The 13,485-nt window shown below is 43.3% G+C and overlaps 1 protein-coding gene across 9 annotated transcripts in view; it reads right to left on the bottom strand.

Moving 5' to 3' along the window:
• Positions 1-257: 257 nt before the first annotated feature.
• ythdc1 (YTH N6-methyladenosine RNA binding protein C1) overlaps positions 258-13,485 on the bottom strand; it is a 54,783-nt gene continuing 41,555 nt past the window's right edge. For all 9 annotated transcript variants that reach the window (XM_072589114.1, XM_072589117.1, XM_072589120.1 and 6 more), the window contains 2 exons: positions 13,004-13,138; positions 258-1,536 (listed from right to left, as the gene is read on the bottom strand). In XM_072589114.1, coding sequence (XP_072445215.1) covers positions 1,321-1,536; positions 13,004-13,138 — 351 coding nt within the window. In that variant the 3' untranslated portion in view covers positions 258-1,320. The remainder of the gene's footprint in view (positions 1,537-13,003; positions 13,139-13,485) is intronic.

The following is a 13,485-nucleotide window of genomic DNA, read 5'->3' as shown; positions in this document are numbered from 1 at the left end:
ATATGATGCTGAAGAATTTAAACGGAAGCCACTTTCACATTTTAAGTTGAGAAAACTTGTTTAGTTTTGCAACAGTAACTTCAAGACAATTATAAGCAGTGCTGTCGCAATGAAATCTCACTGTAACAAGACACTCTATTTCCATTTTTCCCAAAACATAACCAGCATTCTGCAAATCCTTCAACTGTAATATTACATCACTATACATTAGATCATTCCAGTACATGAGAATTCACATTCATGGAACGTGAGACAAATTTCAAAAAGGAACAGTCCAGAGCCTGTAAATTTATTAAATTTGAAGCAAGAGAACTCTGATATTACAATTAAAAGCATAAAGAACAAAACCTTAAGGTTAACAATTTATCTATCTTCATGTGTGGATGTTTTAGGAAATGAAAATCATCCAAACTTCTTTGACATGCAAATAAGATTAGCATATTTAACAATTTATTAATTCAGAAATTTTGGTCCAGACTATCTACATGAAACATTTCCATACCAAAAGACATTATCTGAATATCGACTTTACATCAGAAAGTACAAAGGAAGTAATAATCACTTTCTTCAACACCACTTCTTAATGTAATAAAGCAACACACACTGAAAGTGATCAGTTTTCTCATTTATTTTGTACAAAAGTTTAGCAGTTAAAGGTAATGTAACAATTTTCTACCATAAACTTACAGTAAATCTATCAGGCCACTGCGTGCTTTTTTAATTTTGGGAGAAAAATAATGAACTTTAGCATTGATTAAATGCTATTAAGCAAGGGATTTCTTCAGTTAAAAAAGTTAAAACTGGATTGTAATAGTGTCTGAATATTGCTTTCATCATTAACAATGAAAAATGTTGAAATCTAAATGGAGTTTAAAAAAAAGTTACTTGCTACAACATAACAAGGTCACACAATCAGCCCATTATACTTAACTTGCATACTTATTAGCAGCAATATTTTCCTCATTAATCCATGTGCAACTACATACAACAAAGTCTACGCCAAGTGCAGATTTGTTCCTCACAGCTTTCAACTGAATAGAGGGCAAATATTTTTGATTAGACACTAACATTCACAGATGACAATAAATCATCAGAAAACCACACCCCTCCCCCGAAACATCCCTCTACAAAAATCTGTGCTTCTGGGTTCAAAATTCAGTTGATATAGTCTCACATGCATGAAAGCAATAGATGTACAAGGGTCATAAGTTCCAATATGTAATTTAACTTAATAAAATAAAAATAAAAAAGGAACAGTTCTAAACACCTTTCTGCTACTGTAAACACAATAAAATGGGCAGTGCTTCTTCAGCCAATGAGTTATCTCCTGTATCTTCCTCGTTCTTTGTCTCTTTCTCTTTCTCTCATCCTTTCCCTTTCTCGCTCACGTTCCCTGCCTCGATCACGTTCCCTGTCGCGACGGCTATCTCGAGGTCTTTCTCGTTCTCTCTCTCTTTCCCGGGGTCTACTTCGACGATTGGTGACAACTGCCTGAGTGCGACGAAGGAAGTCGTCCACTCTCATGTCATAATCATGCTATCGGAATGAATTAAAATGGTAAATACTTCCGATTCGTAAGGTATCACAGCTGTAACATGCCTGATTATAATCTCTTATAGTCCAAACATTGTTGGTATTCAAATATACATTGCAATGATGTTTGTATTTATACTCCAGCAAATACGTACATAGTAAAGGTGGCAATGCACTTTATTTTCCACCCCAAACACTCTAGTTAGGTCAATCAGATCCACAGAGATCAAATATGAGGCACAGTTTACTAAAAACTAGATTATACTAACACTATGATAAACCTCCCTAGAGTTTTTAATATCCCATCATAACGTTAAACAAGTGTCTGGAGTCACATCAACAAATATTTTGACTGACTAAACCTAATTTGTAAAAAGTACACTAGCTTCAAGTAGTAATATTTAAACAACATTCAATGTTTCCCCACATTATTCCCACAAATCTTATGGATTTTTAAAAACAAAGTAAATGCCCAAATTTCCAAATTGACAGTGATTGAATTCAATGAGCTTAAATCCATTCTTTTTCACCTCCACTCATATTTATGAAGTGCTGCTCTGAAATGTATCTGTCGTTCTTTGAGGTAATGGTGATCGCATTAAGAACTTTAGCACCTAAGCAGGCAGCGCAAACTGCAGTAATTAGAACCACAGACGTTAACTACTTATAAAGAAGTTTCAAAAAGATTGTTGTATCTGGTATTGAAGTATCAATGAGTTAATGCAAAACCAAGGGAGGCCTTTTGCATGGTCAAACACATAGTTCTATAGCAAGATTTGAAGCTATGTGTTGACAAAATCCAGATGACGTGTATTCTGTAGGGAGTTAGCGATATCACAGTACAACGCATTGGAAGTGGAAACACTGGTAGTAAACTTCTAGGAACCCTTACATTCTGGAAAAGTCCTAGAAGATTGGAAAATTGATTATATTGCCTATGTAACAGCTTTAATTAAAAAGGAAAGCACACAAAAATCAGGCACCTATAGACCAGATAGCTTAACAATTCTTGGGAAAATGTTAGCATCTACTATAAAAACTGTAATAGCACAGCATTTAAAAATACACTACATAATCAGTCAGAGTCAGGATGGCGTCATGAAGGGGAAATCATACTAGGTGAATTTACTAGAATTCTTTGACGTGGTAACAGGCAAGATTGATAAAATGGAAGCAGTGAATGTAACATACTTAAGAGCTGGGTGCTGGGAGGTAGTACATTAGTATGGATAGAGAATTGGCAAACAAATACAGTCAGTTCTGCTATAACACTGTTTATTTAACATGACTGAAGAACCCTTTTTTTAAAAAAGACGTAGAACGCGAAATTTCCTTACCTATACTAGCTATAATGCGATTCTGGCCCTATTATTTAAATGGCATTGCGCGATTTTCTTACAACATGAGATCACACAAGAATAAACCTATCACATTAAATCACAACTGACTGTAGAAAAGAGTCAGGATAAGTGGGTCAATTTTGTGGGCAAGGTTGACTAATTGATTCCTAGTCCGGTTTGCTCCCAGTGCCAAGCTCAAATAAAAGGTAGGAATAAAAAGATAAAGGAGATAAATCAATGGCTGGTGGGGTGGTGTAATGTTCAGGGATTCAGGTTCTTGGATCATTGGGATCTCTTCTGGGACAGCAAAGATATGTTCAAAAAGGTTAGGTTTCACTTGAACTGGAAAAGGGCAAATATCTTAGTAGTGAATGGCTAGTACTAAGGGAGACTGAACTATTAGAGAGGGAGGTAAGTAGCATCATAAATAGAAAGATACAAGAGGACAGTAGTAAATCTGAAAAGAGCAAGCTAATTAGAAAAGTCAGAGAAAGAAGTAACTCTGAAGTATTAAACTATGTTTATTTCAATGCAAGTGAGTCTTACAGGTAAGGCTGATGAATTCATGGGACATTTGGGGATATGGGATTAGGAAATCATAGCCAGTACAGAAACTTGGCTGAGGGACAGACAGGGCTGGCAGCTCAATGCCCCGGGTTTTAGATGTCCAGTGCCAGTATATGGGGTTGAAATTCGAAATAAGGAATGACCACTTTGATGGGTTTGTATTATAGCCCACCCCCCAATCGTGAGAGAGAAACTTAAGAAAAAATATTTAGACAGATCTCATTTATGTGTAAGAATAATGATTGTATTAATAGGGGATTTTAATTTTCCAAACATTCATTGGGACTACCATAGTGTTAGAGGTTTGAATGGCGAAGAACTTATTAAGAGTGTTCATAAAAATCTTGTTTATCAAAACGCAAATGCTCCAACTAGAGAAGGTGCAAAACTTGACATTCTCTTGGTTAATAAGGCAGGACAAATGACTGAGGTGGTAGTATGTTAACACTTCGGGTCTAGTGATCATAATTCGAAAGGTTTTCATGGAAATGGATAAACCATTCATAAAAGTTAAACCTTTTAACTGGAGCAAGACAAATTTTAATGGTACAAGACAAGAATTTTCAAAATTTGATTGGAAAAGATTGTTCCGAGGTAAAGGGACGTCGGACAAGTGGGACTCTCTCAGAAATGCGATAATGAGAGTTCAGTGATTATGTACCTGCCAGAGTAAAAGACAAGGTTGGCAGGATTAGGGAATAATGGATGAATAGAAATATTGAAATTTTAGTTAAGAATAAAAAAAATCATATATTAGATTATAGATAACTGGATTTAAATTAATGCCTTGAACATTTAAGACGTAGGACGCGAGGGAGAGAGGGAGGGGGAAGGGAGCGAGAGAGATGGGGGGGTGGGGGAGAAGTGAGAGAGATGTGAGGGGAAAGAGAGGGAGATGTGGGGGGGGTGGAGAGAGAGGGAGATGTGGGGATTTGGGGGGGGGGGGGGAAGAGAGGGAGATGTGGGGGGGGGGGGGAAGAGTAGGAGATGTGGGGGGGGGGAAGAGTAGGAGATGTGGGGGGGGGGGAAGAGTAGGAGATGTGGGGGGGGGGAAGAGTAGGAGATGTGGGGGGGGGGGGAAGAGTAGGAGATGTGGGGGGGGGGGAAGAGTAGGAGATGTGGGGGGGGGGGAAGAGTAGGAGATGTGGGGGGGGGGGAGAGTAGGAGATGTGGGGGGGGGGAAGAGTAGGAGATGTGGGGGGGGAAAGAGTAGGAGATGTGGGGGGGGGAAGAGTAGGAGATGTGGGGGGGGGAAGAGTAGGAGATGTGGGGGGGGGGAAGAGTAGGAGATGTGGGGGGGGGGAAGAGTAGGAGATGTGGGGGGGGGGGAAGAGTAGGAGATGTGGGGGGGGGGGAAGAGTAGGAGATGTGGGGGGGGGGAAGAGTAGGAGATGTGGGGGGGAAGAGAGGGGGATGTGGGGGGGAAGAGAGGGCGATGTGGGGGGGAAGAGAGGGAGATGTGGGGGGGAAGAGAGGGCGATGTGGGGGGGAAGAGAGGGCGATGTGGGGGGGAAGAGAGGGCGATGTGGGGGGGAAGAGAGGGCGATGTGGGGGGGAAGAGAGGGCGATGTGGGGGGGAAGAGAGGGCGATGTGGGGGGGAAGAGAGGGCGATGTGGGGGGGAAGAGAGGGAGATGTGGGGGGGAAGAGAGGGAGATGTGGGGGGGAAGAGAGGGAGATGTGGGGGGGAAGAGAGGGAGATGTGGGGGGGAAGAGAGGGAGATGTGGGGGGGAAGAGAGGGAGATGTGGGGGGGAAGAGAGGGAGATGTGGGGGGGAAGAGAGGGAGATGTGGGGGGGAAGAGAGGGAGATGTGGGGGGGGAAGAGAGGGAGATGTGGGGGGGAAGAGAGGGAGATGTGGGGGGGAAGAGAGGGAGATGTGGGGGGGAAGAGAGGGAGATGTGGGGGGGAAGAGAGGGAGATGTGGGGGGGAAGAGAGGGAGATGTGGGGGGGAAGAGAGGGAGATGTGGGGGGGAAGAGAGGGAGATGTGGGGGGGAAGAGAGGGAGATGTGGGGGGGAAGAGAGGGAGATGTGGGGGGGGAAGAGAGGGAGATGTGGGGGGGAAGAGAGGGAGATGTGGGGGGGGAAGAGAGGGAGATGTGGGGGGGAAGAGAGGGAGATGTGGGGGGGAAGAGAGGGAGATGTGGGGGGGAAGAGAGGGAGATGTGGGGGGGAAGAGAGGGAGATGTGGGGGGGAAGAGAGGGAGATGTGGGGGGGAAGAGAGGGAGATGTGGGGGGGAAGAGAGGGAGATGTGGGGGGGAAGAGAGGGAGATGTGGGGGGGAAGAGAGGGAGATGTGGGGGGGAAGAGAGGGAGATGTGGGGGGGAAGAGAGGGAGATGTGGGGGGGAAGAGAGGGAGATGTGGGGGGGAAGAGTAGGAGATGTGGGGGGGAAGAGTAGGAGATGTGGGGGGGAAGAGAGGGAGATGTGGGGGGGGAAGAGTAGGAGATGTGGGGGGGGAAGAGAGGGAGATGTGGGGGGGGAAGAGAGGGAGATGTGGGGGGGAAGAGAGGGAGATGTGGGGGGGAAGAGAGGGAGATGTGGGGGGGAAGAGAGGGAGATGTGGGGGGGAAGAGAGGGAGATGTGGGGGGGAAGAGAGGGAGATGTGGGGGGGGGGGAAGAGGGAGATGTAGGGTGGGGGGAAGAGGGAGATGTGGGGGGGGGGTGGGAGAGGGAGATGTGGGGGGGGGGTGAAGAGGGGGAGATGGGGGAGAAGAGAGGGAGATGGGGGGAGAAGAGAGGGAGATGGGGGGAGAAGAGAGGGAGATGGGGGGAGAAGAGAGGGAGATGGGGGGAGAAGAGAGGGAGATGGGGGGAGAAGAGAGGGAGATGGGGGTGGGAAGAGAGGGAGATGGGGGTGGGAAGAGAGGGAGATGGGGGGAGGGAGACAGCGAGCGAGCGCACACGAGAGGCGGGGGCACAGTGAGAGAAAGAGAAAAGAGATTGCGTTTGATGGGAGAGATATTATGGGAATATTGTGTGTCGGGTTTTGTTGTGGAAGAAATGGAGGCTAGAAAATAAACATTGATGTTTTGAAAACAGTTCACATTACATAAGAGGATGTGCTGTAGATCTTAGAAAATATAAAGTGGATATATCTCTGGGGTCAGATCTAATGCATCCCAAGATGTTGTGGAAAGTTAGGGGGGAAATTGCAGGACCTCTTTCAGAAATATTTGTATAATCTATAATTACAGGTGAAGTGCCCGATAACCATACACTAGTTAATATTGTGCCTTTGTTTAAAAAGGAATCTAAGAAACAGCCTGGGATCTATGGACCTGCAAGTCTGACTTCAGTGGTGGGTAAGCTGTTGGAGGTGATTCTAATTTGGAAAGGTATGAAATCATTAGGGGTAGCCAGCATGGTTTTGTGGAAGGGAAATCATATCTCACAAACTTGATTAACTTTTTTTAAGGAAGTAAACAAAAGGATTGATAATGGCAGAGCGGTAGACGTTGTTTACTTGGATTTTAGTAAAACCATTGACATGGGAAACTAATTAGTAAAGTTAGATCACATGGGACTCAGGGTGAGCTTACCAACTAGATACAAAATTGGCATAACAGCAGGGGACAGAGTGGTTGTAGAGGGTTGTTTAATGGAATGGAGGCCTGTGACTAGTGGTATCCCACAGGGATCAGTGCTGGGTCCACTTTTGTTAGCTATTTATATAAGTGATTTAGATGAGAATATAGAAGGCATGGTTAGTAATTTTGCAAATGACACCAAAAATTGGTAGTATTGTGGACAGGGAAGATTATCCAAGATTACAGAGATCTTGATCAATTAGGTCAATGGGCCGAGGAATGGCAAATGGAATTTAATTTGGATAAATGCAAGGTTATGCATTTTGGTGAACCAAACAAGGGTGGAACTTATACAATTAAAAAGTGGGTACAGTTGCAGATCAGAAACACCAAGGGATTCAGGTACATAATTCTTTAAAGTGTGCTTTCCAAGTAGAAAAGGTGATTGAAGAGACATTTAGGAGGATTGCATTCATTGCTCAGATCACTGAACATAGAAGTTGGAAGGAGGCCTCTTCTGGAGGACTATGTGCAGTTCTGGTCGCCCTATTAACCCTGAAGAAGGTTCAGGGAAAATTTACCAGGATATTGCCAGAATGGAAAGTTTGATTAAAGGGAGAGGCTGGATAGGCTAGGACTTCTTTTCCACTGGAGCATAGGAGGTTAAGGGGTGACCTTATAGAGGTTTTCAGTCATGAGGGGTACAGATAAAGTGAATGGCAGGTGTCTTTTCCCTAGGATGGGAGATTTCAAGACTAGGGGCCATATTTTTAAGGTTAGGGGTGAAAGATTTAAAAAGGACATGGGGGCAATATTTTATTAAAACACAGTAGCTTGTGTATGGAACATCTGAAGGAACTGGTGGATCAGAGTACAATAACAACGTTTAAATGAAATTTGGATAAGTACACGAATAAGAAAGGTTTGGAGGAATATGGGCCAAACACAGGTAGGTGGGGCTAGTTACGTTTAGGATTATGATCGATAAGAATCGGTTGGACCCAAGGGTCTGTTTCTCTGCTGTATGACTCTGACTTTATTTTTTGTAGTAGGGGAAGTTCAGAATGGCAGAGGAACCCAGCTACATTGAAAGCTGCAGTAAATCAGTCACACTTCCAGTGTCCACGATGACCACATATTCAAGAAGTATGTTCAACTGCAGTTTTGACGGTATGGAATGGCTGGACTCACTATGAAGTGCTCATATGCTGAGGAAGTCACAGATAACACATTTAATGAACTGATCACATCACAATTAAGGGCTACACCAGTTGATCACCAAAATGACTAGTATGCATGGTCAAGCAGCAGGAGTCCACTGTGGCCAACCCCATTTCAAACAGATATGCAGCTTTTAGTACTATGTTTTTATGGGTTGGGCTCTCTCAGGGGAAACCAGTAGAAGCAACAGCCAAGTTTGTGGCACCACAGTTGGCTTTATTGCACAGCCAGGTAGGGGAAAAAGGACTAGGAGGACTGTAGAGACTTGATTATAAGGGGAACTGACAGGCCGTTCTGTGACAAGAATCGACACTTTCGAATGGTGTATTTCTGCCAAGGTCAGGATTCTCAGAGCAGCTGCAAGGCATTCTGAAGAAGGAATATATTCAACCAGCAGTCATGGTACATGGCTGTACCAACGTGGGTTTAAAAAAAGTCCTGCAGCAGGAATTGCAAGAGTTAGGTAGTAGAACAAAGAGAAAAACTGCTGAGTATGAAAATAGGAAGATAGGCCAGATTAACATGTGGCTAAAGGGATAATGTGGACATGAGGGGTTTTTAAAGATTTTTGGATCATTTGGACAGTTTCTGGAGTAAGTGGGATCTGTACCAGCTGGATGAGTTACACCTAAATCAGAATGGGTCCAACATCCTTGCTGAGAGATTTGAAACTAATCCGGCAGGGTGAGGGGGCAGAATAAATGTATAAGTAAACACCAAATCCAATTAGATGTAGATCGAATGCTAAAACAGTGCAAGAGGCAAAGACACGGGCTGGATAAGGCATATGGAAAGCTAAATTTCTAGAAAACTGAAGTTGTATCTATTTTAGCGCAAGGAGCTCAACCAGCAAGGGGGATAAATGTAAGAGCGTTGATCAACACACAGGAATATAGTATTGTTGCAATCGCGAAGTCGTGATAGAAAGAAGGAATCAGAAAAGGATTATTCTCCATGCTTCCCAACAGTCAGAGAGATGTACAACAAGAAAACAGACCCTTCGGTCCAACTTGTCCATGCTGACCAGATATCCTAAATTAATCTAGTCCCATTTGCCAACAATTGGCCTATATCCCTCTCAACCCTTCCTATTCATATACACATCCAGATGCCTTTTAAATGCTGGAATTGTACCAGCCTTCACCACTTCCTCTGGCAGCTCATTTCATACACGCACCATCCTCTACATGAAAAAGTTGCCCCTTAATTCCTTTGTAAATCTTTCCCCTCTCACTCTAAACCTATGCCCTCTAGTTCTGGACTGACCCACCCCAGGGAAAATATCTTGTCTATTTACACGATCCATGCCCCTCATGATTTTATAAACCTCTGTAACATCACCCTTCAGCTTCAGGGAAAACAGATGAGCTGCAGATATGAAGGCAAATCACAGAAAGGTGAAAGAGATACACAGTTATAACTATAGGAGACTTCAGCTTTGTGTTTTTTGTACCAGTAGATAGGCCTACCAGAGATGGATCAGTGCTTGGTCTAAGCTAGATGAAGCTGGTCAAGTGGTTTAAGTGGGGATAGAGCATTTTGTTGACTGGGGCTATAACTCTTAAGCTTATGGAAAGTGTGTGTGTCCGGGAGGTTTGGTGCGGGGGGGGGGGGGGGGGGTCACTATCACAAGTGGGGTTCTGGTAAGCACGGACTGAGAACAGCTACTTGCAGATAAATCTAACTTTGGAAAGTGAGAGTCTTTTAAAAGTTATATAGAGAGAATTCAGTGCCAGCATGTTTCTCATAACGGCAAGGGTAGTAAATCCATAGTACCCTGGATGTCAAGGGACAGAGAGTTTGAAAAAGAAAAAGGAGGAATCATATGTCAGATTCAGCACATTAAAAATAGGGGAGGTCTTTCAAACATATGGAGTGTTGTTCATAAAGAAGTTAGGATTGCCAAAGAGGAGCCACGGAATATCTTTGGCAGAGAGGATCAAGGAAAACTCCAAGGTTTTTTGTAAGTGTATTAAGAGCACAAGGATTACCAGAGAAACAATCGGACCTATGGAAACCAAAGGGGCAACATATGCGTCGAATAAGTGGGCTTGGATGAGCGCTTAAACAAATACTTGATCTGTATTCAGAGCAGACATTGCAGCTGGTGATCTTAGTTGGGACGGTGAGGTTCTAGAAAACGCTAATATTAACATGGAGGTAGTATTTAATATTTTAGCAGACATACAGGTGCACAAATCCCCTTGGCTTGATGAAATGCATTCTGAGCTGCTATGGGAGGCGACTGCTGGAGCCTTGGCGGATATATTTAATACTTTGCTGGTCACAGGTGAAATGCCAGAAGACTGATAGATAGCTACTGTGGTTCGAAGGTGAGGAGTGAGCGATTTAGAGGAGATCTGAAGAAATTTTTTTTACCCAGAAAGTGGTAGATATATGGAACATCCTGTCTGACAGGGTGTTGGAGCTCAGTACTCTCAACACTCAAGCAGCACCTGGACGAGTACTTAAAAATGCCAGATCATAGTAGATTATGGACAAAGTGCAGGAAAATAGGATTAATGTAGTTTGATGTTGGCATAAATAAGGTGGGCCAAGGGCTTGTTTCTATGCTGAATGACAATATGACTCTAAAGCTACAGTACACAGGGATTTGGAAGTACTCATGTATGAATCACAGGCTAGCCAATGAGCTGCAAAGAAGACTGAAACACCTAATTAGAAAACTCCAACCACTCCATTCACTCCTCCCAAGAGTTCCTCAACATCAGAAACACCACAATAGAACTGGATGAAATAATGATTTCATTTGATGTAACAGCACTCTTCACATCTATAGACTTCGACCTAGTCAAGGATACCATTGCTACATTATTGGACGAAGCGGTTACTAGGACAGCTGATGACACCAGCAGCATCAATAAGAACAGCATATTAAAACTACTAGACCTGTGCAATGCTTAGAACGAATAGCTCTGCCCACAATCCAACCTAAACTCTGGATATGGTATGTAGATGACACCTTTGTCACCATTAAATATACACAACTAGAAGAAACCCATCACCACATCAGTAACATCCTCACCGGAATAAAGTTCACGAAAGAGGAGGAAAACAACAGCAGACTCCCTTCCTGGACATATTAGCAGAATGCACACCTACTGGGGAACTTCAGACTAGTGTGGACAGGAAGAACACTCATACCAAACAGATACTAAACTATAACTGCAACCAGCCCAGCACCCATAAACGGAGCTGCATTAGGTCATTATTTAAACAGGCATGGACACACCGCAGCAATCTAGAACTCCAGAAGGCAGAAAAGGAACACGCATTCAAAGGATTTAAATGAAAAGGGTACCCCAAGTGCACTATCCTCTGCTACTTTCGGGACAAACCCAAAGAAAACAGATATGATTGCAACCATACCGTACATCAAAAACATAATCCGAGATAACCACCTGACGACTCAGACCCCTACGAATCTTAGTTGCTGACAAACCAATAAGCACCTTCCACCAGCTCCTTACAAAGGTGAAAGACCTAACACCCACATCCAACAGGACAAACATTACCTACAAGATACCAAGTAAAGACTGTGAAAACCACTACAGAAAACAAACAGGAAGAAAACTGACCATGTAAGTGCACAAATATCAGCTTGCCACTGCCAGACATGCCCAGTACTCTCTCATTTCCAACCACATAGACAATGAAGGACACAAATTCAAGTGGGACAATGTAACCATCCTAGCACAGATGAAACAGATACCAGAGAATTGCCGGAAGCCTGGCACTCCAACCGGAACTTAACCAACAGACATTGAACTGGACCCATATACACAAGCCACTCAGGTTTAGAAACGGAAGTACTAACAAACAGAGGCATATAAATACCAGGCTGGACAAAGCACCAGCACCTTATCAAAAAGGCATCGATGTCACCTAATGAGGCGACAAACCGTTTGCATAAAAACACACCAACATGGCTAATGAATCCATGACTGGAGTTACAAAAAGCAAACATTCAAAGCTGTGTAGGTAATAGGGAGGGCAAAGGGAATGTTGGCCTTTATTTCAAAGGGAATCGAGTGTCGAGATAGGGTAATTTTGCTAAAACTATACAAGTGTTTGTTCCGACGAGAGATAGAATACTTTGAACAGTTTTGGGTCCCTTTCCTAGGGGACGTTTTACTGGTATTGGAGGCAAACCAGAGAAAGTTCATGAAGCTGATCAGTATGGAAAGACTATTATGAGGAGAGGCTGAGTTAAGCTGGTCCTGTACTCATTGGAATTTAGAAGAATGAGGCACAATAGTATCGAAACGTATAAGATTTTGAGTAATTTGACAAGGCAGATGTGGAAAGGCTATTTCTCCTTGTGGTAAAGTCAGGACCAAAAAGCAAGTCAGATACAAGGTTACACATTTAAGACAAGGATGAGGGTGATTCCTTCTATCAGAAGGTACCAAATCTGTAGAATTTTCTACCACAGAAGGCAGCCAAGGCAAGGTTGCGAAGTATATCCAATGCTAAGACAGATGGACTTCTAACCGGTAAAAGATAAATGGTCATCAGCAAAAGGCAGGAAAGTGGAGCGAGGATTCTCAGATCAGCCACAATCTTACAGAATGACAGAATAGACTTAATGGGCTAAATGGCCTACTTCTGCTTCTACTTCACATGCAACACTAGCATTGCCACCTCCCATTATCAAACAGAAAATTTCTTATTACTCAAACAGAAATTAACAGGACCAGTAACACCTGAACACAGGATCAGTGTTTCTGCAACCATCAGTAAGAGCGCAGCAATAATTTTGCACAAGGTGCACCTACTGTACATACCACTCGCTTGTCTCTGTATCGGGCTTCATGTGGGACTGGATGATGTCCAGAATATGGTGGATGTGCCTGAGGTGGTGGTGGATGATGTTGATAATAAGGATGATGTGGAGCCTGCTCCATACCAGGGTACGGTGGCTGTAAATTACAAGGACAAAGTGTAAACAAGCATCCGTATCTTTATCTGCCAATTCTTTAAACTGGTGAAAATACATTCAGTTTATCCATTGTCGAACTAACAGTGCTCACAATCACAACACCACTTTGCATACAAGGCTCTACAACAATGTTGCAAAGAACACAGGAGATTCAGACGTCCAGGCTAACTGTAGTCAGCCCCAAAACAGTCACGCATTTTCTCTTCAGTAGGAGTGAGATAAAAAGAGGACAACTTAACCTCCAGAATGTGTAGACACTGCTACAAATACTGGATAGTTTACCACACAGCTGGATTTATGACTTGCAAGCATTTCAAGAACTGGCAT

This window comes from Chiloscyllium punctatum, chromosome 2 (genome assembly GCF_047496795.1).
Source record: "Chiloscyllium punctatum isolate Juve2018m chromosome 2, sChiPun1.3, whole genome shotgun sequence".
Taxonomy (NCBI): Eukaryota; Metazoa; Chordata; class Chondrichthyes; order Orectolobiformes; family Hemiscylliidae; genus Chiloscyllium; species Chiloscyllium punctatum.
Note: the sequence above shows the minus strand (reverse complement) of the source record. Positions and strands in the feature narration are given on the sequence as shown.